Source organism: Salvia splendens, chromosome 7 (assembly GCF_004379255.2).
Source record: "Salvia splendens isolate huo1 chromosome 7, SspV2, whole genome shotgun sequence".
Taxonomy (NCBI): domain Eukaryota; kingdom Viridiplantae; phylum Streptophyta; class Magnoliopsida; order Lamiales; family Lamiaceae; genus Salvia; species Salvia splendens.
The window spans coordinates 13,418,550-13,441,374 of NC_056038.1; the positions used below are offsets into that span (position 1 = coordinate 13,418,550).

The window sequence follows — 22,825 nt, forward strand, 5'->3', positions numbered from 1 at the left end:
TCTTGATTAGTGTAAACACAAGAGTTGTGACCAATTGCAGAACTAAACTAGACTGAACTAGAAACTAAATTAGAATTTTCAGATCTATTATTTTAATGGATAAGATATATTGATGTGTAAATTATTTTATCTTCATCAAAAGCCTATTTTATTTCAACACAGATATCCAGGGCAATTAAGTCATAACATATTAGGAGGGCAAATTTTAAAAACCTGAGAGTGATAACCTAGTTGAATGAAGTAATACCCTAGTTGAATGAAGTAGTAATCTAATTTGTCATATGATATTTTTCTAATTTGATTTTCAGCTGAGGCAATTAGGTCTTATTTCGTTTGAGATGAAAATCAATCCATCTTCAGCGATGGGTAAATCCAAAGGTGATCACAAGCTCAAGAGCTCATCTTCTTCTACGCAACGTGCTTTTATTTCAATTTAATCATTCAATTTGATGGTCTTGTTTCCGCCGGTGGTGTAATACGCCAGCGACGGGATTTGGTGATTCCTAGCAGAATTGTGCGTCAAGTGGATTATTACTTCAGTCCACTATCACTTCATTCAACAAGTATATCACTTCATCAAAATATGTGTTTACTTCATTAAACTTCAAGTGGATTATTACTTTAGTCTAATATACGAATACATCACAAAAAGATAAGAAATATTTCATTTTTAAAACACTTCACACCGTCTATCCGTTTTAAAATTTATAAAAATTTAAACAAATACAAATTCAAAGTGGAATGAAGTAATAAACTAGATTTTTTTTAATAAATTACTATAATGAAGTAATAAATTATGAATATATATAAAAAAACAATTCTTGATTGAAGTAGTTTGACTATGTGATGAAGGATGGCAATTTTCGTGATGTCATCCATTAAAAACTAAATCAAGAGTCCTGATTTGATATCTAATTCTGAAGTAAGGGATGGATTTGCATATATTAACAAGATAAGATATGAATATTAGATATAAACAAATTAGGCAGATACAGACATACAGTCGTTGACAAGTGGGACCACAGATGTGCCGGTAGTGGACGGAGAGTTGTAGGCCGGCCCAAGACTTGTTTAATTACGGAAAATGATTTCGGTATGATAGAAATCCATCAGTTTCATCCTAAAATCAATTGGTAATAAGAGAAGAGGCCCATGAGACTTATATAGAGGAAAGGCTCATGAGACTTATATAGTGGATTAGGCTCTTTGTGTACATCGATGTGGTATACAAACAATATAGTAGGAGTAGGAGTAGGAGTAGGAGTATAATTCTACTCCATTAAAATTTATTGCAACACCTTTAAAATTTTCGGTCAATTGCTCTACTAGGTCTACGTCCAAACTTTACCATTAAAATTCTAATTAAATATGGTATGAAAGTTTTATTAGATCGACTAACAGTGTTTGGATCGGAGTTGATAACTCAATATTCTGATAAATATGTTTAAAACAATGCAAATTTTTATGTTTCGCATATTGTATGTATAATTTTAATCTGGTGACACTAGACTGACATTTTGTAATTTTGGAGTATCTTGGGTGGAAAAAATAGCTTATATAGGTAATACCGTAATAGGTAGTGTATTTATTCTCGTTTTGATTCACATATATGACATTAAGAAATGTAAAAAAATAGAAACCTAGTTGAATGCATGTTCATTTTTTATAATAGTAGTAGTATTATTTATTTATAATGAAATTTGAAGCTCAATTACGAAATATAATAAGGGTAAATAAAATATGTAACGATCATAAATAGAAAAAGGAAATTTGAGAAAGGAAGTTATGAATAAAAAAATACAAAAATTATAAAGAATACTATACAAAATTCTTATTTATTTTTTTCCATGACAGATGGCCTAAAATATTTTTTCCTACTAAACTTTGAAAATTATCAAACCTAACTTTCATATATTGACTTAGTAGACCATAAGATCCTAACCTAACAATTTATGAAAATAAATTTCAAAGAATTTAAGATCTCTCTCCCAATTAAAAACTTAAAAACTATTTCTACGAATTTATAAAAAACGGAAAAAAGAAAAAGAAAATAAAGAAAGAAGCAAGAGCGTGAGCAGTGGCGTTTGTATCGGAGTTGGAAGAGAGAGAAAGCTGTGATTTTCTGGAAATCAATCAAATCTCCCTCTCTTCTACAACCCTGGCCTCCTCACTCTCTCTCTCATTGTTTACTTTCCTGCGATCTCCCACTTGAAATTTCCATCCGCCAAATTCCAATCCTGATCAAGGTTTTACCGGGTAAATAACTACACCAACCAACCATCAACCTTTTCACATCTCTCTACGTTCCATCTGCGTGAATCTTGTTTGGTCAATGTGGGTTTCGCTTCCCTCTTCAATGGACTGAAGCTTTCAAGAACACTGTTTTTTAATTTTTTTTCTTCCAAGCTCTTCAGCTGGTTAGTACTACAAATTTGAGCTGCCATTTTTTTTGTGCGTTTTTTGTTTTTTTTGCATTGGTACTGTGAATTCTGTGATGTTTTCACGTATGAATGTTGCGGGAAGAGGTGGTGTATTCGTTTGTAGTGAATTTTTCCTTGTACTCGAGTATTTTGATTGTTGATTTGAATTTATTTGAAAATGAATTTCTGGGTTTATTTTGGCCTTCTAATTTGATTTTTTTGGTATTCGGTTAGGTCTTTCTTAGCTGTGATAGAATCGATGGTGTTAAAGATCTCGAAATCGTGATGCTAATGATCATGTAAATTGGTGGCTGCGTCATGCGAGTTAGTGGGATTAATTTGATCAACATGAGTTGTTGTATTAATTAAGTAGAATATAATTAATCTCGCTGTTATAATCTACTATTTCCAGTTGTTAGACAGCTCATACATGGGTTTTAGGGTAGATTTTGTGGGAGCACGTCATTTTGGCTGTGGGGGTTTAGTGGTTTTGTGAGCAAGCCCTTTGACCTGCTCTATGGAGGCTAGTTTTGGGTGTTTATGCTTATGAGTCTGAGTGACTTTGACCTTTGTAATTGTTTTCAAACAAACTGTAGTTAGTTTAATGAAATGTTTCAAACGATGACTAATTGAATATAGTTTGTAATTCGGCTGTTGCAATCTGTTTCGGGTCGTTACTTGTTAGCCGCTGCATTTGCTCATACAGAGGTCTAAGGTTAGGATTTATGTCGGCACGTCATTATATCTGTGGAGTTTAGCGGTTATGTCAGCAAGCCCTCTGCCTGCTCTCTGGGGAAAATTTTTGGGTGTTTATGATTATGATTGTGATTCTGTTTCTGAGGTAGCAAAGTGAGTCCGAGCTTTGTAATAATTGTCGAATGAACATGGGAGTTGGTGTGGTTAGTTTTATGAACATTAGATGTATATATTGAATCTAGTGTTTAATCTGGCTATAATAATCTGTCTCCAGTTGTTAGACAGCTGCATTTTCTGATACATGGGTCTAGGATAGGCTTTGCGCAGACACATCATTTTAGCCGCAGGGTTTAGTGGTTATGTGAGCAAGCACTTTGCCTGCACCATGGAGGCAAGTTTTGGGTGTTTATTTATGATTCTGAGGTAGAAAAGTGAGTATGAGCTTCATGTTAATTATTATTGAATGAGCATGAGAGTTAGTGCGATTAGTTTTATGAACATGAATTGTATACAATGAATATAGCATTGAATCTGGTTGTTAATATTTTCTTGCAGGTATTAGACAGCTGCATTTGCTCATACAGAGGTTTTAAGGTTAGGCTTGATGTGGGTATGGCAATTTAGCCTTGGTGTTTAGTGGTTATGTGAGCAAGCCCTTTACTTTTTTTGTGGAGGCAAGTTTTGGGTGTTTATGTTTGACTGCGAGGTAGCAAAGTGACTCTGAGTTTCACAGTAGTTGTCGGATGGCTCGGGGTAGGATAAGAGCAAGGATTCGAAGGAGCCAGCTGTATACATTTGGTTGTTTCAGGCCACAAACTTCTAAAGAAGATGGCCCGCATGACATCCATGGACCTGGTTACTCGCGAGTGGTTCACTGCAATGAGCCTCGTATGCACGAGCACAAGCCTATTAAGTATTGCTCAAACTACATATCCACAACTAAGTACAATGTTGTAACGTTTCTGCCAAAAGCTATATTTGAACAATTCAGACGCGTTGCTAACCTTTACTTTCTTCTTGCTGCGGTCTTATCACTGACTCCTATATCACCATTCTCCGCTCTGAGTATGATTGCACCTTTGGCTTTTGTGGTCGGACTGAGTATGGCTAAAGAAGCTTTGGAAGATTGGCGTAGGTTTATACAGGATATGAAGGTCAATTTGCGAAAAGCTAGTGTACATAAAAAAGACGGTTTATTTGGTCTTAAGCCGTGGATGAAGCTTAGGGTTGGAGATATAGTGAAGGTAGAGAAGGATAAGTTCTTTCCTGCAGATTTACTGCTGTTATCTTCCAGTTATGAAGATGGAATTTGTTATGTTGAAACGATGAACTTAGATGGGGAGACTAATTTGAAGGTGAAACGATCATTAGAGGTAACACTTCCCCTCGATGATGACCAAACTTTCAATGAGTTCAAGGCGACCATAAAATGTGAGGATCCCAATCCCAGCCTTTACACTTTTGTTGGTAATTTTGAGTATGATCGACAGATCTATCCTCTTGATCCCAGTCAAATTCTCCTCAGAGACTCGAAGCTTCGAAATACAGCCTACATTTATGGAGTGGTGATATTCACTGGTCATGATAGCAAAGTTATGAAAAATTCCACGAGATCTCCTTCTAAAAGGAGTAGGATTGAGAAACAAATGGACAGAATAATATACATACTTTTCAGCTTTCTCGTGTTCATCTCGATCATTAGCTCCATAGGTTTCATTGTGAAGACTAAATATGATTTGCCAAAGAAGTGGTATTTACAAGTTCCAGATAGTGAAGAACTATACGATCCAGGGAACCCTCTGAGGTCGGGGTTCTATCATCTAATCACTGCTCTGATATTATATGGATACTTGATACCTATATCGCTCTATGTGTCGATTGAGGTTGTGAAAGTCCTCCAAGCATTATTCATAAACCGGGATTTTGAGATGTTTGATGAAGAGACTGGAACTCCAGCTCAAGCCCGAACTTCAAACTTGAATGAGGAACTGGGACAAGTTGATACAATCCTTTCAGATAAAACTGGTACCTTAACCTGCAACCAAATGGACTTCCTTAAATGCTCAATTGCTGGCACTGCATATGGCATGTGCGCTAGTGATGTGGAACTTGCTGCTGCTAAACAGATTGCCATGGACATGGATGGCCACAGCCAAGCAAGTACGCCTCATTCTTGGCGAAAAGGTGGGTGCAGCTTCGGAGAACCAAAAATTGAATTAGAGTATGTTTCTTCGAAAAATGAAATGGATCGGAGGCATCCCATAAAGGGGTTCAGCTTTGAGGATTGTCGCCTCATGAATGGGAATTGGTGTAAAGAACCCAATCCAGATGCTATTCTACTATTTTTCAGGATACTGTCGATTTGCCACACTGCCATTCCAGAACATAATGAAGAGACCGGCACCTTCACTTATGAAGCAGAATCACCTGATGAAGGTGCGTTTCTTGTTGCTGCGAGAGAACTTGGTTTTGAGTTCTGCAGACGGACGCAGTCAAGCATATTTGTCCGTGAGAGATATTCTCCCTCTGGAGAGCCCGTAGAAAGGTGAGACCATGAATTGATATATCCGTTGCTACTTGGTCTGATCTTCTGATAGACGTCTTGACATATGACATATTTTTGTAAGTTCAGGGAATACAAAGTTCTCAACTTGTTGGATTTCACTAGCAAAAGGAAGAGAATGTCTGTCATCATTAGGGACGAGGATGGACAGATCTTTGTCTTTTGCAAGGGAGCTGACAGGTAAAAAAAAGTATAATCAAAGAAAGGAAAAGAATATTAGAAAGATTGTTCTATTTGCAATTCCTTGTTTACGTGAAGGGATTTTTCTGTATTGATACTGTCTACTGCTTTTATTTGACTCTACTGAGTGCTATCATACAAACTTTGCTTTGCAGCATTATCTTTGATAGGCTAGCGAAGAATGGTAGAATGTATGAGGAAGTAACCTCAAAACATTTGAACGAATATGGGGAGGTTGGTTTGAGAACACTAGCCCTTGCCTACAAGAAACTTGAGGAAGACAAATATGCTGCTTGGAATGAAGAGTTTATCAGAGCAAAAACTGCGATAGGTGGTGATAGGGAAGCAATGCTTGATCGGGTTGCTGATATGATGGAAAAGGACTTCATACTTGTCGGTGCAACTGCCGTGGAGGACAAATTGCAGAATGGAGTACAGACTTATATCTTATCAATGCCTTGAACCTATCAATTCTCTATCTCTCCTGTCTTATTTGTCCTTGTTACATCTGTGCAGGTTCCCCAGTGTATTGACAAACTAGCACAAGCTGGTTTAAAGATCTGGGTTCTGACAGGTGATAAGATGGAAACTGCAATTAATATAGGGTCTGACTCCTAACTATTTAAATTATCGTATGGCAACTCAATAATCAAAGCTTTCAAAATGCTAACCCAGACCTCGTCATTATGCAGATTCTCTTGTAGTTTGCTTCGACAGGGCATGAAGCAGATATGTATAACAACTATGAACACGGATGCATTAGTCCAAGATCCCAAACAGGTACATTCTTTGTCCAGAATATGATCGATATGTGGTGAATTTTATCTATCTATGGAAGCCTTAGTTTTTGTCTTCTGCTCTGTAGGCTGTAAAAGAGAATATCTTAATGCAAATTACCAATGCCACCCAAATGATCAAGCTGGAAAAGGATCCCCATGCGGCATTTGCTCTGATCATTGATGGGAAAACTCTAACTCATGCCTTGGAGGATGACATGAAGAATGTATTCTTGAATTTAGCAATTTGTTGTGCTTCTGTCATATGCTGCCGTGTCTCACCTAGGCAGAAAGCTCTGGTAGAGTATATATTCTTGTCCTGGGTCAAAGAAATTCATAATCTGTTGTTTTGCCAATTCTGTTGGATGCGTAATGGTTCATGGTGGCCTCTTTTCCTTGCTCAAAATCTCACAGTTGGCTATGCTTTTGGTCTTTAGGTAACAAGATTAGTTAAAGAAGGAACTGGGAAAACGACATTGGCAATTGGTGATGGTGCTAATGATGTTGGCATGATTCAAGAAGCAGACATCGGTGTTGGCATTAGTGGATGTGAAGGAATGCAGGTTGGTAACAAATCTCTCTTGCATATAAAACTTTATATATGTACAGCTTACTAATTTGCTGTCTCGGAATGATGACTTTTCTTCCATTGGCGCAATATTGTAGCGTTAATTAAGCATATCAAATTGAAATAGAAAGCTAGATATGTTGAAGATTAATTTATAATTTCTCTTGTTGGTGAAAAAAATTACACCACATGCTTATAAATCCCATGAAACTTGTCTTGCTTTTGGTACACGTATTGTATTTGTACGATCCCAAACTGGCTTACTCATCAGCTATTTTCAGGCTGTGATGGCTAGCGACTTTGCTATTGCACAGTTCCGGTTTCTTGAGAAGCTTCTGGTCGTACACGGTCATTGGTGTTACAAAAGAATTGCTCAGATGGTAATTCCTTATGGCCTCAAATCATATCACCATAATGCAAAGACCGACCGTGCTCTCATTTTAACTCCGGGAATCCAAATATCTTAATGCAGATTTGTTATTTTTTCTATAAAAACATTGCTTTTGGCCTCACAATCTTCTACTTTGAGGCGTTTGCTGGCTTTTCCGGCCAATCTGTGTATGTTGACTGGTACATGATCCTATTCAACGTTGTTCTTACATCCTTGCCCGTCATTTCGCTTGGGGTGTTTGATCAGGATGTAGATTCTGAAGTATGCTTACAGGTTAGTTTTTCTGTTCCACCTCTCTCTCTGATTGTGTGTTCATGAAAACTGTTGATGCAACTGCAGTTTCCTGCTCTATACCAACAAGGCCCGAAAAACCTGTTCTTTGACTGGTACAGAATATTCGGATGGATGGCAAACGGGCTATACACATCCCTCATCGTGTTTTTCCTCAACATCATCATCTTCTACGACCAGGCCTTCAGGGCTTCGGGCCAGACTGCAGACATGACAGCCCTCGGGACTGCTATGTTCACCGGCATCATATGGGCTGTCAACTGCCAAATTGCTCTAACAATGAGCCACTTCACATGGATCCAACACCTATTTGTGTGGGGCAGTGTCGCCTTCTGGTACATATTCCTATTCATCTACGGGGAGCTGAACTATGCACTCGATGTGAACGCCTTCAGGATCCTCACTGAAGTCCTCGGCCCAGCCCCGATCTACTGGAGCACCACCTTGCTTGTGACCGTTGCGTGCAACATGCCTTACCTCGCCCACATCTCATTCCAGCGCCTGGTGAACCCGCTCGACCACCATGTGATCCAGGAGATCAAGTACTACAAGAAGCACATCCAGGATCATAAGATGTGGAAGTCCGAGCGCACCAAGGCCCGCCACACGACCAAGATCGGCTTCACGGCAAGAGTGGATGCGACGATCAGGCAGTTGAAAGGAAGACTCAACAAGAAGTACTCTCTCAACAATGCTGTGCCACAACAAACTTGATTCTGCGTATATAGTTTTTCTTGATGTTTTTTGGTGCTTTTTTTATTTTAGTTGTTTTGGTTTGATCGAAATCTTGTACCTATTTTTCTATTAATTCTTTCTTGATGGAGTCGCAAGTGTAGTGAGAGTTGTCTGTTTGTAGAAATAGTTTGTAAGATCACCTATTCAACAAAGGTAGCTACATATTTTCATTTCATTCTTTAATTTTTGTGGTTTATTAGCTTATAACTAAGTATTAAGTCGAATTCAATTTTTGTAGTATGACAATACTTTCAATAGTTAATTAATCATTACATACAATCAACTCAATTATAAATATGTTTTCTTTTGGAATCATTTAATCCCCAAAATACAAAAAGGGCGGAAATCCAGAAGAAAGAAGAAAAAAACTGACAAAAGTGAAAAAAGAGCAAAAAGCAAAGGAATATGAATAAATTAATCGTATTATTTTGTTTTACGAAAAAACTACACAAATGATCCCTAAACTATGCGTTTTGCAGTAAATGGTATTTAAACTCTAAAAATATCGTGGGTAGTCCATGAACTAAGATGTAATCACATTTTTGATACTTTTTCACTATTCATCATAATTTTGCACCAAAAATGCCCCCAAGGTATGAAGGGCATTTTTGGACTTTCATGTGATATTTTCTTTATTTTTTTTCTAGTACTAAATATGATATTTTTTTATAGTTTGATTACCTAAAATGATATTATTCACTTCACTTTTTTCAATCACTTTATGTTATATCTTCTTTCTCTCTTTTTCTCTAAAAATTTTAGGAAGTAAAAAATTAAAATAAAAGAATACACTATGAAATTCTTAAATATGAAATAAAATTTAAAATTTAAAATTTAATTATAAAAAATTTTTTAGCTAAATTTAATTTTATTCTGGTTCAATAATTTTTTTAATATTAAATATTATAATTAATTGAAAATTAAGAATTTAGTTTTAATTAAGAATTAATTAATTTTTAATAGTAAAAAATAATTTAATCACAATCAAAATGAAATTTTGCTACAAATTATTTTTATAAATTTATAATTTTAATTTTTATAATTAATATACTATTTAAGAATTTCATACTATTTTTTATTTTAATTTTTTACTTCCTAAAATTTTTAGAGAAAGAGAAAGAAAATATGATATAAAGTGATTGAAAATGTGAAGTGAATAATAATATTTTAGATACTCAAGCTATAAGAAAATATGATATTTAGTATTAGAGAGAAAGATAAAGAAAATATTAAATCTAGTACCTAGATATGAAAGTCCAAAAATATCCTTCATGTCGTGGAGCACATTTTTTATGCAAAATTGTGATGAATAGTGAAAAAGTATAAAAAATGTGATTATACCTTAATTCAGGGACTATTCACGATATTTTTAAAATTTAGGTAATATTTGCATGCAAAACGTACCGTAGTTCAATCTTGTTTTATTTGTTGGTGATGAAATTTTGGTGTGAAGCGAAAAAAATTGTGTTTTCATTGATCGAATCGCATCAAAGTGATGAATTCTAGGTGTTTCTTATTGAAATGCCGGTTCTTGATTCTTCTTTCCTCTTTACGTCGTTTTCTCTCTCCAGAATCCTGCCATTTTCAGCTTTATTTGGTTTAATTTTGTGAAGAATTTTGATATGATTGGGTATTCTGAATGGAGCAGCGTGTGGGGAATAAATTTCGGGTGGGGCGAAAAATTGGGAATGGCTCATTCGGAGAGATTTACTTAGGCATGTTGTTCCTGATTTTGTTTAATTTGATTGTTTAAATTCGAGACATTTTCATTGAATTGGTTATTTTGTGTTGTTTGCAGGCACTAATATTCAGACGCGATGTTGCAATCAAGCTCGTACGTAGTTTGAAGTTTTCATCTGTTCTTGCATGTAAATTTGTTTAGATTGAAATTGTATAAGTAAAAATATAACTTGAAGTTTATCTATGGTAGATTGATTATTGATGAATGAATGTTTGCTTCCTGCAAAAAACATGAAACTATTAGCTTTATCTTGTGTTTCTTTATCTTAGGCTTGAACCACTTTCAATGTTGTGAGAAACATGTATGTGATAATGCAACTTTCGTTGAGCATGAGATTAGTTTTATGCTCTTGCCTTCCATTCTTAGTGTTTTTAGAGATCGTCACTATCATTATGCTACTTCTTGTCATCTACACGATGCTATATATTATCCGAATCTTAAGATAGGAGTAATAATAATGATTGATATATAAATAATTGACAACATTATTTCTAGGGAGTTGAATCTCTTGTTGAGGGAACACAAGCTACATCCTACATAGAAGGTTCATAGTTGTAAATTTATCCCAAAAATGTTAGTCAAATATTTCCCTTGCTGTTGGATATCATCGTAATGTATTTATGCACTTCTTTGGTAGATTCTCCTACATTGTCTTTTTTGTTTATGATTACTTTATTAAGAATGTAATTCATGTGTTCAGGAAAATGTGAGGACAAGACATCCCCAATTGCTTTATGAGTCAAAGTTGTACAAATTACTTCAAGGAGGAAGTAATATCCTCTTTTGTTGTTTCAGTTGCTTGATGTTTATTTCCTTTTATACATGGTTATTATACTATATCATTATCCTCATTCTTGGCAGTTGGCATTTTTTTTATTTTGACAGCTGGAATTCCAAATATTAAATGGTTTGGGGTTGAAGGTGACTATAATGTTCTCGTTATGGACTTACTGGGGTCGAGTCTTGAGGACTTGTTTACCTTTTGTAGTAGGAAGTTGTCGTTAAAGACTGTTCTCATGCTTGCAGATCAGATGGCAATGCATTCTGTTTGACACTGTTTGATTAGGATTCTTAAACAATTTAATGTTTCACTTGTTTTGGAAATCTTTGTTTCTCTTCCAGCTTAATCAACTTGAGTTTGTTCACTCTTAAGTCTTTTCTGCATCGAGATCTAAAGCCTGACAACTTTCTTCATGGGCTTGGGAAGGTGTGCAAATCAGGTTTTCTGTTTACCTTATTTTGAAAGTTTTCTCAATTTTGTTTAACGGTATGCTTCTTAAGTATCTCGGATGAGAACTCCATTTACTGACCTGTAGGTTTATGCCATTGACTTTGGGCTTGCCAAGAAATATAGAGATTCTAACCATCAGCATATTCCATATAGGTATGGTGTGTTCTGTGTAGGTATCTTCAGAACTTAGAGATCTTACGTGGTAATCTGAGTTTCTAATCATTTAGTTTTGAACATTTTCTTCAATGCTATATTGTACCCGACCAACGTAGTTCAGCAATACTTACTGTATCATGCAGAGAAAATAAGAATTTGACGGTAACAGCCAGATTCGCAAGTATAAATACACATCTTGGCATCGGTACGCATGTGGCACGTTCCATATCTTTTGCCCATTTGACCTTTCAGATGTCGTAGAAAGTTAATTTGTAGTTTCTTCTTCTCCACTGTGTTAATCTATTGATAGAACAAAGCCGGAGGGATGACCTAGAATCACTCGGTTATGTTTTCATGTACTTCTTAAGAGGAGGTTGTTCTTGAATCTTGTCTTGTTAGTTCACTCTACTTTAAGTTCTTGTGATATGCTCACTCATAACTCGAAAAAAATGTAGCCTTCCCTGGCAGGGACTGCCAGCTGGAAACAAGAAACAAAAGTATGATAGAATTAGTGAGAAAAAAGTTCAAACATCAATAGAGGTGATTAACGTTTTATAGCTTCTGGATTGAAGTATATTCCCTTCTGTGCTGGAGATGGACTTTAACTTGGTATTTCCTTTGCAGTCTTTATGCCGTGGCTATCCAACCGAATTTGCTTCTTATTTCCATTATTGCCGCTCACTAAGATTTGAGGACAAACCTGATTATGGTTATTTAAAAAGACTTTTCCGTGAAGGTGATGACGTCTACCTTACCCTCCCAGCATCTTCTCCGTTCCTACCATCCTCATTCTATGCTTTGTGTTTCTTTTGGCAGGTTTTCAATTTGACTACGTATTTGATTGGACTATTTTGAAGTATCAGCAGTCACAGATTGCTAATCCTCCATCTCGTACCCTAGTAAGTAATAACCTCCATTAAGGCTGAGCTGCTCTAGTCTCCAAGTACAACCTGATGAATTTTGGGACAGGGTGCTGCTGGAACATGTTCAATGGTGCCACATGGTAATAACGACAGAGACTCATGTGATTTTTGGTTTGAGTTCCATCACAACTGGTGATTTGTTGCTTCCCAAATTAGCCCTGTTATTTTCATACAAACAACCTCGTTTTTTAGCCATCTTTTACCGATCAGATGGTTGTTCTGGTAAGCTTGATTGCAAATGCTTCAAATTTGATGGATTTTCTATAACTTCATGCAGGTTTGGATGAAGGCAAGCCACCTCTTCGTGGGAGAAATGTTTTAAATTCTGCAAATTTGAATTTGTCTAAAATGAAAGATCCAGTTGCAAGTGATAATGCTGTACCAAACGAGGTAAGACTACCCTTTCTCTAACTTCCAAAATTGAAATACATCGAAATTGAATGCATTTTCCTCCTCAATGTCTCTCTTCATATTGTTCATGTTGCTCGGTTTAATGATTTCTGCAGATATCCACTTCAAATGACCAGAAAGTCAGAACATCAAAGCAACCTGCAGTTTCTAGTAATCAGGATCCAGAGAATTATCGGAATAATGGCGATCCTTCACACACAGTCAATGGAAGTAATGCTGCCCAAAAAAGTCTGCCTGCAACGTCTCACAACCCCTCCAACACAAACGCTAGCGACTACGCCCTCAAGGGAATGGAGAGAATGAATATTGGCAATGACTAGATAATGAATGCAGTATTATCAGGACTTGTAGCTACAATTTTTCCCTTTATATACATATACGATACCTATTTAACACGGAGGGGAGTCTGTTGTTTCTCCCTCAAGGAAAGCTGCTCACGGAATCCTAACCAGTAAATGGTGCTTGCAGATAATGAGATGTAAGGTAGCTTCCAAGGTGAAGTGAGAGTTTTGAGGCGACGAGAGTGAGGTTGGTCATGGTGAACAAGTTCGAGGCCGGGGTGAAATACCACCTCAGGTAAGGCAGATTCATTACCTGTTTAATGTTGTACTAGCAATTCTTTTGATTTGCCATTTTCATGGCATGTAGTTATAAAGTTTTTGAAGCAAAAATGCATACAATTTTTAATGGTATGTATTATGTTATGGAAACTTGAGAAATTGAATGCACACTATGCTATTTGATTGCATTAGTTGTTTGCACGGTGCACACTATGCACAAACCCTTGATCAAGATCAAATAAAAACCTCAATTCATGTCAATCACCATATCATAATCAAGTTTCACAAAACAACTTATCCCAACATTTGGAAATATTAATTGAAGCCATTGGCAAGATTGGAGCAAGCATGTTTGATCCATCTTAAACTCTTCCTAAACGAGCTCTTCATCTTCCCTTCAACTCCATAGGCTTTGTAGCCTGCAATCCTCTTCTTCCTCAGCAGCTCAGGATCCATCCAGCTCTTTGAATCTGCATTAATTTTGTTTTTCTTCATCTTCATCTCTTTGAAATTGTAGTCTACATTTTGATAGTCTGAGCTGCTGTAGCTCCTCAAATCATTCATGCTTCTTGGCTGCATATACTCATCCCTTGTAGACTTGGATCTTGAAAACTTCTCCATGGTGGATGAGAGAGAGAGAGACAAGGGTTTTCTTTTCACTATATGGATGGACAAATACTACACATAGCACACAGTGACCTTGTCATTATAAAAGTGCTTCCCTTTTGTTATTTTGAGTTTTTTTTAAATGTTCATTGCATGTTGATACATGAGGCTGGAGGTGGGTTCTCGCCACGTGGCATGGCTGGACGTTGAATTTTCAAGTAGACTTGCATTGTTTTATGAAATCTTCCATGTGATGAGCTAAGCAATTATTTGGCATTGATCTATTCTTAGGTCCCACACATAGCTGATCAATTATAGATTTGGTTTATTTTGTGAAATCCGAAACACTCATCTACAGCCAAGAGTAATTTTGAAGTTATCTCATTGAGAACCAATAGTAATTCCGAGGTACAATTTGTAAAAAGATTTTTATATAAGTTGATTGTAGATATAGAGAAATGGTTGGTTGATATTAATATTTTAATTTAACAATTTTCATAAAAATCACAGTTGAGTTTGTCACTTTATTCATTTAATTTAAGTTATAGTGAAAAAATGAACAATCAAGCTTTTTTAAAGAAATTGTAAAATTAAAAATATTAATAGTAGTAATTTTTAATGTACTGCGAAATATTAAAAAATTGACTGAAATACCCATCGATGGAGTAGAGCAAAGAATAATATTCCAATTCCTTTGAGTCTTCCGTTGCGATTCCATCTCGTCGTTTCCGATGCCTGTTTATGTTTTCTTTCTTTAAATTCTCGCTCCACATTCATATCCTTCCTCCACTCTCGGTCTTCTCGCAAAGAATCCCGGCCATCAGTTGAGGTAGCAGCTCTCTATCGACTAGAGGTAGCAGCTCTCTATCGACTAGTATTTGATATCTTGTGTTTTAAGCTGATTTAGATCTTATTGTCTGTGTTTTGGTTTCCATTGATTGCTGATATGTGCAGTTTATCTGGTGTTATATCTGAGTTTTGTAAGTGAATTTTGATGCGAGTAGTCGGTGATTCTGGATCGTTATGTAGTGAAAGACACAATTCTTCAATTTACGCGGATTTGCAATGTGGATTTTGCTTCAAACATGTGAAATATAGATCAAACTTCTCGAGTAGTGATTTAATTAATGCCTTGTTATTTTTCTTTTTTGAGAGAGTTAATCTAAATGTTAGCTTTGGATAGATGATTTTGTGCGTTTGTGTACGTACGTTCTGAATTTCTGATGTTTTGTATATGGATGAGGTGATGTTTTGTATATGGATGAGGTGTTTCACATTAGAGTTTGACGGAGAAATGTGTATTTTCTTGGAATGAGTTTATAATACCTGCTATATAAACAATGTGTTTGTTGGTCTTGATGAATGGCAGAGTAAGTCTTTGAAAATGGCCGGTGACAGTGAACCAAATGAGAATCATGTTACATCCGTTGACAATAGTGAATCTCTGGAAAACAAGAGTGAGGTATCGATTGATGCATTGGCAAGGAAGGTGCAAGAATCTTTGTCACTTGCAAAGAGGCATAAGTTTTGGGAAACCCAGCCTGTAGGACAGTTCAATGAACTCGGTGATACGAGCCTGCCTGAAGGTCCGATTGAGCAGCCAACGCCACTTTCCGAGGTCAAGCAGGAGCCCTACAACCTCCCATCTCCTTACGAGTGGATAACGTGTGATATAGACTCAGAAGAGGTTTGTGCTGAGGTATACAATTTGCTGACCAACAATTATGTTGAGGATGACGAGAACATGTTCAGGTTCAATTACTCAAAAGAGTTTCTCCGGTGGGCACTCCGCCCTCCTGGTTATTTCAGGAGCTGGCACATAGGGGTTAGGGTGAAGAGTTCGAAAAAGTTGGTTGCATTCATCACTGGCATCCCTGCAAGAATCCGGGTTCGTGACACTGTTGTGTTGATGGCGGAAGTAAACTTCCTGTGTGTTCTCAAGAAGCTCCGATCAAAGAGGCTTGCTCCGGTCATGATCAAAGAGGTTACCCGGAGGGTCCATCTCGAGAATATCTGGCAAGCGGCTTATACTGCTGGTGTTGTCCTTCCTACGCCCGTCACAACTTGTCAGTATTGGCATAGATCTTTGAACCCAAAGAAGCTCATTGATGTTGGGTTTTCTAGGCTTGGCGCGAGGATGACAATGAGTCGCACAATCAAGCTGTACAAGCTATCAGATCAGACGGCCACACCCGGTTTCAGGAAAATGGAGCCTCACGACGTCCCTGCAGTCACTCGTCTGCTTAGGAACTATCTGCAGCAGTTTGCTGTCGCGCCAGACTTTGGTGTGGATGACGTAGAACACTGGCTGCTTCCAAAGGAGGATGTTGTGGAAAGCTATCTGGTCGAAAGCCCCGAAACTCATGAGATTACTGACTTCTGCAGTTTTTACAGTCTCCATTCTTCCATACTAGGCAGCCAGAACCATTCTGTTTTGAAGGCTGCGTATTCTTATTACAATGTTTCGACCAAGACTCCGTTGCTTCAGTTAATGAGTGATGCCCTCATTGTTGCCAAGAAGAAGGACTTTGATGTGTTCAACGCGCTGGATGTCATGCACAACGAGACCTTCTTGAAAGAACTGAAATTCGGGCCGGGCGATGGCAAGCTTCACTACTACCTCTACAACTATCGGCTAAAGCATGTTTTGAGATCGTCGGAGCTAGGCCTTGTGCTCTTATAGAGTCGACTTCTATGGATTTCCTGCCCAGTCCTGGCCTGTTCTTGAAGAGAACCCGAAATGTGCATCAACAATTGATGATTAACATTTGTGCTGAATTTTGATTTTCATTCATATTTTGAACTTATTTGCCTTGTGCTGTTGTATTCTGCCCAAACCGGGCCGAATGTGTGCTGTTGGATCATAGATGAGTTCCCTTTGTTAATCTGATGCACTGTGCGTTTCGAGTTAGTTTAAATGAGTTTAATGGAAAATGTTGGATTGAGGAATGTTGTTTCGAGAGCATAGTATTTGTAGAGATTGAGTTCAGCATTATTAGTTCTCCCTTCATTTCATAGTAATAGTCATTTTTTTGGTTTTGGACATTCCATAATAGTATACCCTTTTCATTTTTTTTAGTAAAAGTACTCCCTCTGTCTGAAGGTAATTGAGATATTTCTTTTGGGCACGAGATTTAAGAAATTGATATGGTAAAGGTTAAAGTAGTGAGAGTAGGGCACAGATTTAAGAAATTGATATGGTAAAGATTAAAGTGGAGAGAGTAAAGTAAGATAGAGGATAAAGTAAGAGAGAGCAAAGTACTATGAGAGAAGATTGAATTTTTGTTAAAAAGGAAATGACTTAACTATCTTGGGACAACCTAAAAAGTAATACGACTCAACTACCTTGGGACGGAGGGAGTAGCACATTTTCTCACTTTTACTTTTTCCTCTCTTCGAGTACTTTATTATCTTTTTATTTATTTCATTATGCACATTTTCTTAGTTTTTGTGGCGAAAATAAATGCTTCCAATATTATGTAACGGAGGGAGTAGTTGTCTAGCTTGTTTAGGAATCTAGGGTGTAGAAGTAGTTTGTTAGGGGGTGTATTCATTTTCGGACTGTTCGAAGGTAGTCGAGTTATTTCTTTTTGTGATAATCTTTTTTTCTATCTTGTACTTCAATCTTTTTCCTACATTATCTCTCCACTTTAATTTTTAAAGATAAATTTCTTAAATCTCATGCTTAGAAAAAACGTCTCAACTACAATAAAAAACGGAAGTAGTACTAAGTATTTACTATGTTTTACTGGTCAAGAAAAATAGTACTAGTTCAGTTTCAGCGTATGATGTGTGTACCCTCGACGTTTGTTAAAACCTGATTCCTAGCAGTTGTGGGACAAAAAACAACAAAAACAAAACAGGAAAAATAAAGCGACATTCTTCCTAGAATGAGATCAAAATAAAAAATTAGAATTGCTATCTAACCACCAACAATCACAGGAACTGAGAGTTGAGCAGAAACTGACAGAATATACATCTTTAAACTAACAGCATTCTTGTTGTTAACATCCTATGAAATAATGTGCATTCCTCAACTCATCCTCACCCAATATATTCATGAAGCTCGGGCCAATCACGACAAACAGAGAACTTGGCTCCATCGCATGCAAAACAGAACAACTGGAGCACATCTCAACAGATGATACAGCAGAAAATTCTTCAATCAAAAAGAACTAAACCACGATAGTGGCTTCAGGCTGCAGAAACACTAAATCGTAATTGCTTACTTTTGGAGTTTGAGTCGCCTCCTTTCTCCTTTCCGGATTGATTATGAGAAACAAACGGAGCAAATCAGCCATGGATCATAACTGAAGTAGATGGTGGGTTCTTGTGTTCAGCGAACTTACTTACATTGTTCGATTATCTGTTTTAAGTGCAGGACCACTGCATCTGCTTCTTCAGCCAGTTGCAAGAGCCTCTCCCACTCTTTTACTGCTTCAGCAGCTAACAATTCTTCATTTTCTGCCTCCGCAATCTTGTGCGCAGCTTTTTTAGCAGCATCTTCCATTTCAGTTGTAATGCTACTCCTAGTATCTCGTCTTGGCTTTGACCTGGCAACTTTTTGTTTCGGCAAAGGTGTTTTGGTGCCCAACGGAGCATGTTTGATCTTGTAGCGTTTTTGAACCTGTCCGAATATTTCATGGGCATAAAGCATCACAAAACCTTGATAAAGTATGTAGACATACTAGGCCTTAAAACTGTATGTTAATTATACATATAGTTTAAGAGTAGGATACTAGGGTTTTCATGAACCAATGTGCTATTCGGAGCTGAGCTTGAAAACTGCTTGTTTGAGCTCGTTTAGTGAAGCTCGTTAGCTAAGCACAGTATTATTAGGCTGGTAACCAATGTTATTGTGGATAAAACGATATGTTTTCAAAATAAAATAATTAACATTTTAAACATATACAGTATCTAAATTTAGAAAGTTCATTTAGACTAAAATAAGCTCATGAGCCTCTTGGTATTCGATAAAAAAAAGTTCGGATCTTGGCTCGATACAAAACGAACCAAGCTTGAGCCCATCGACATTCGGCTCAGCTCGGTTCATGAACAGCCCTAGTTTGGAGCATGCAAAAGAAAAAAATTAAACTGACATTGGTGCAGCAGCAACACAATATTATGTTTATTTGCATTTAATATTTTGTGCAGGAAAACAGAGTGAAAATCCCTATGTGCGCACATAGGAGATGATTATCTAGCAGACATGCTACCCAGCAGTGTAAGTATGGAAGGTACAGTTCAAAACTGAAACACAAAAGATTAAATTAATACTATAAACTAATGGCATTTTAGGTCATACACATTGAAGTTTAAAGACACGCTTCATAAAATGTAAACATACACCTAACATAATGACATGTAGATGAGGAATTCATATACCTTCTCAACTGTGCCTTGTAAAATAAGTTTCCTCAGCTTCACACTGAGCAACCTTCTGAAGTTTTGTGGCACCTCATACTTTTTCTGCCAAACACAAATTGAAAGAGTTTTAGGGTATGCAGCACATATTTGTTTCCGAAACTGGGAATGAGGAGAGAACTAAGGGTCATATAACAAAATAACTTGATAGTTCAGCCTGGAGCTATTCATTTCCTCAACCAGAAAGGATATAAAATGATATGGGTGTACAAAAAGACTCAGCTGGAATACTGCAAACTACAAACCAAACACTGGTGCACATTAATTAATGTGCTCTCGAATTTTCTTTTCAAAGCTCGTTCAAGTAATAAGCATCTGTTGTTCTAATTATTCATCTCCATGTAAGTGTAAATCAAATTAACAAAGCATCTACCTATAGTAGAGAATAGAAACACAAAGTGTGACATATAATTGCACCAAATAGATTTATAATATGACCTCAATAAACCTCAAAACTGAAACAAAATCAGGTCCATTGCGATCCTTGATTGACGAAAGTGCTTCAAGTATCATTTCATTGTACCTGAAATATGGGGAAGTCAATCTACCAAGACAGTAGCAGAGTGCATATGCAACTGTAGCAAGAAATAGAATGATAGAAGGGAAGTTGTTCATGATATGCCTCCAGCAATCTAATGTCATATCTAAAAGTAAATGATAAAGAGAAATCGAGATCAACAACCAGTTGTTCAGAGAAATTTGTTTTAAAGAAAGTCATATGGTCTTCACAGCCTGAGCATCAATTAAGAAATAGTAAATCATTACTCCCTCCGTCCCCCATTTTTAGTCCACTTTTGCCATTTTTGTCCGCCCCCCATTTATTGTCCACTTTCACTTTTAGGTCTCACATTCCACTAACTCATTTCACTCATATTTTATTTTAAAATCAATATATAAAGTGGGACTCACATTCCACTAACTTTTTCAACCCACTTTTCTTTACATTTCTTAAAATCAAAGTAGACTAAAAATGGGGGACGGATGGAATACAAAATAGAAAAGATGAATGACCATCAGAGTTTACTAATAGCAATAATATACAAGATCCTTTCAAACAAATGGTCCTACCAGATTGTTTTGTTAAGAGTATAATACTGCATGAGAAGATCACTGAAATGAGAGGCGAAGCATACTTCTTAGAATTTCTAACACCCTCAGGGCTTTGAGGAGGTTTGTCAATCACATTGTCTATAGGAACCAAAGTTAAATCTGAACTCTGAGCTTTGTGTATCAGAGCACCGTTTGTGATTGACTTTGCTCTGGAATTCACAGAATTAGCTCCCGAGCCTTGTCCGCCCATATTCCGCCATTTGTCCTGATTAGAACATCAGAAAAAAACCAAAGAATTTATCACACAATAATATAGGACGAGTATTACACTCTCCAAATAGCTCATAAGATGGTCTGTTTAAATGAAGCAATCCCAATGAAAAACAGCCTAAGTCAAAGTAGGTTGTTTTAACAACCAACACTAACAAAAAAATAGCAGCAAACAAATCAAAGGCTTTAAGAGATAAGTCTAAAGTTCAATAAAAACACTCATATCTTCAACATGAAAAATTGCTCCCCAATAACAATCGGAAGTAACTCAGTGACAGTTTGCACTCGATAAAACGTTCAACGGGGATCTACACGAAATAGATATTCACCTACATTACATTTTATATATCAAAGCCTCTCTTGACTTCCAAGTTATTACTATAAAAAAAGTAATCCTCTTTCAGCTGGTATGCATCACGATGATAATGGAAAAAAAACACAATGGCACTGCATCATCTACACCTCCAATGAAACAGACAGAGCAATCAACAATTACTAACGTAAACATAACTCAGAATTAACACAAACCGCATATAATCTATAAGTTGCTCAAACAGCACAACATGACATTGTCAATTTCACTCTCAAAATTAGTGTTATTTCATAAAACTAACACCGATTAAACGGTAGAGGTCGTCAATTCACAAAATCCACAAAAACTTGTAGAAGCAGACGCATAATTAATCTCACCAAAACGACGTAAACTTGACCAAACTTAATTAAAAATAGCAAAAACAACAAAACAATTAAAAAAATACTAAAAGCAACAGTAGACATTGCATAAAATCGAAAACCTTGAGGTCAACGTTGGATCGGTTGGAGAGTTTGTGCTTGAACTCGGAATCTACGAGAATGTTCTTCCACTTCCCGGCGCCGTACTTGGCGACACCCGCCTTGAGCGCCTCCTCTTCCTCTGACGTCCACTTGAGCTTCTGATTCCCCATTCTGGAAGGCAGATTTACGGCGGAGTTCGGTGAAGCGCTGCCACAGTATCGGGTATCTGAGCCTCCCGCTTCATCGACCTCAACACTCAGTCGCTTTATAGGATGCAGCCAAACACGTGTCACCTGTGGTTGTTTCCTATCTGTAAATATTTTTCTAATTTTATTTTTTAATTTACAGTTTTCCACTCTTCGTCCAATAAAAATAAAATTTTACTGAATATCATGGATTTTAATGGAGTATATAATTGATAAAGTAATTGGATTATTGCCTCTTCTTCTTCGTAAAAAAAATTCATTCTCTTGAGTTTATTATCTTTTGAAAAGATATATTAATATACATTTTTCAATTTATCTTTTCTCTTGAGAGATCTTTTAAAAAGAAATAAGTCATCAAAAATAGAAGTTGATTATTTTTATAAGACAATAGTATTTAATGTTATATGCATAGACTTACATGGTCGCATGAAGATCCTTGGAACCCCATTCATTTAAAATTTACCTATACATTAGTATTATATATTCATTTAGGGAGGGGCACCACAGTAATTGCAGTACTTATCAGAGAGGCAGATACGTAATCGCAACAAAATTGTGCGATATAATTATCTAGGAGAACGGTCATATATTTTTGGGCTTGGGACAGGCCGAAGTCTTAATGTGGGCCATCATGTTAATTTAACTATGCTACCAAACGTTGATTAAGCCCAGATAATTAAGCTATCTTGGGCTTATCTGTGCTACCAAACTGGACCTTAATTTTGAATGCTAGATGAATAATTTTTAGGTTTTATAACTTGAACTAATGACATCTGCAATGTGGCTGAGGGGGGGGGGTGTGGTTCGAGGTACGGAGAGTATTGAAGGCATGGGGTGTGGCACGGACACCACT

The 22,825-nt window shown here is 36.7% G+C and overlaps 4 protein-coding genes and 1 pseudogene across 10 annotated transcripts; 3 read left to right on the plus strand and 2 right to left on the minus strand.

Annotated features, from left to right (window-relative positions):
- Positions 1–2,053: 2,053 nt before the first annotated feature.
- LOC121741672 (probable phospholipid-transporting ATPase 4) lies at positions 2,054–8,795 on the plus strand. Of its 3 annotated transcripts, none has more exons than XM_042134527.1 (11): positions 2,054–2,417; positions 3,672–5,661; positions 5,749–5,859; positions 6,015–6,291; positions 6,376–6,464; positions 6,552–6,639; positions 6,725–6,934; positions 7,073–7,198; positions 7,485–7,583; positions 7,676–7,867; positions 7,987–8,427. In XM_042134527.1, exons 2-11 carry the CDS (start codon positions 3,860–3,862, stop codon positions 8,290–8,292), a joined length of 3,300 nt encoding a protein of 1,099 aa, XP_041990461.1. In that variant the 5' UTR covers positions 2,054–2,417; positions 3,672–3,859; the 3' UTR covers positions 8,293–8,427. The 3 variants fall into 3 exon arrangements, with proteins under 3 accessions (XP_041990461.1, XP_041990459.1, XP_041990460.1); XM_042134525.1 differs by having other exon boundaries at positions 2,056–2,417; positions 7,934–8,795; XM_042134526.1 differs by having other exon boundaries at positions 2,056–2,256; positions 7,934–8,795.
- A 2,507-nt stretch (positions 8,796–11,302) lies between these two features.
- Positions 11,303–13,402, plus strand: LOC121810438 (annotated as a pseudogene).
- LOC121741546 (glycylpeptide N-tetradecanoyltransferase 1-like) lies at positions 13,288–17,055 on the plus strand. Of its 4 annotated transcripts, none has more exons than XM_042134371.1 (3): positions 13,288–13,414; positions 13,551–13,658; positions 15,618–17,055. In XM_042134371.1, exon 3 carries the CDS (start codon positions 15,633–15,635, stop codon positions 16,929–16,931), a length of 1,299 nt encoding a protein of 432 aa, XP_041990305.1. In that variant the 5' UTR covers positions 13,288–13,414; positions 13,551–13,658; positions 15,618–15,632; the 3' UTR covers positions 16,932–17,055. The 4 variants fall into 4 exon arrangements, with proteins under 4 accessions (XP_041990305.1, XP_041990304.1, XP_041990302.1 ...); XM_042134370.1 differs by having other exon boundaries at positions 13,292–13,429; XM_042134368.1 differs by lacking the exons at positions 13,288–13,414; positions 13,551–13,658 and adding an exon at positions 14,916–15,101.
- LOC121810439 lies at positions 13,958–14,263 on the minus strand. The gene has a single exon (XM_042211207.1). The coding sequence runs from the start codon at positions 14,261–14,263 to the stop codon at positions 13,958–13,960; it is 306 nt and encodes a 101-aa protein (XP_042067141.1).
- A 1,084-nt stretch (positions 17,056–18,139) lies between the features above and the next one.
- On the minus strand, positions 18,140–22,030 carry LOC121741547 (telomere repeat-binding factor 4-like). 2 transcript variants are annotated; one of them, XM_042134372.1, is made up of 6 exons: positions 21,787–22,030; positions 20,806–20,987; positions 20,111–20,195; positions 19,634–19,717; positions 18,598–18,875; positions 18,140–18,505 (listed from the first exon to the last, which is right to left on the minus strand). In XM_042134372.1, exons 1-6 carry the CDS (start codon positions 21,934–21,936, stop codon positions 18,424–18,426), a joined length of 861 nt encoding a protein of 286 aa, XP_041990306.1. In that variant the 5' UTR covers positions 21,937–22,030; the 3' UTR covers positions 18,140–18,423. The 2 variants fall into 2 exon arrangements, with proteins under 2 accessions (XP_041990306.1, XP_041990307.1); XM_042134373.1 differs by having other exon boundaries at positions 18,602–18,875; positions 21,787–22,029.
- Between the last annotated feature and the right edge of the window lie 795 nt (positions 22,031–22,825).

Bases quoted from the DNA above. Each gene is read 5' to 3' on its own strand.
- LOC121741672 (XM_042134525.1), top strand. From the start codon at position 3,860: ATGGCTCGGGGTAGGATAAGAGCAAGGATTCGAAGGAGCCAGCTGTAT. The intron at 6,292-6,375 runs GTACAGACTTAT...ACATCTGTGCAG, and splicing joins AGGACAAATTGCAGAATGGA to GTTCCCCAGTGTATTGACAA. The intron at 6,935-7,072 runs GTAGAGTATATA...TTTGGTCTTTAG, and splicing joins CACCTAGGCAGAAAGCTCTG to GTAACAAGATTAGTTAAAGA.
- LOC121810439 (XM_042211207.1), bottom strand. From the start codon at position 14,263: ATGGAGAAGTTTTCAAGATCCAAGTCTACAAGGGATGAGTATATGCAG.
- LOC121741546 (XM_042134371.1), top strand. From the start codon at position 15,633: ATGGCCGGTGACAGTGAACCAAATGAGAATCATGTTACATCCGTTGAC.
- LOC121741547 (XM_042134372.1), bottom strand. From the start codon at position 21,936: ATGGGGAATCAGAAGCTCAAGTGGACGTCAGAGGAAGAGGAGGCGCTC. The intron at 20,988-21,786 runs GTTTTCGATTTT...TGTTCTAATCAG, and splicing joins GATCCAACGTTGACCTCAAG to GACAAATGGCGGAATATGGG. The intron at 18,506-18,597 runs GTAAGTTCGCTG...CAATCCGGAAAG, and splicing joins CAGATAATCGAACAATGTAA to GAGAAAGGAGGCGACTCAAA.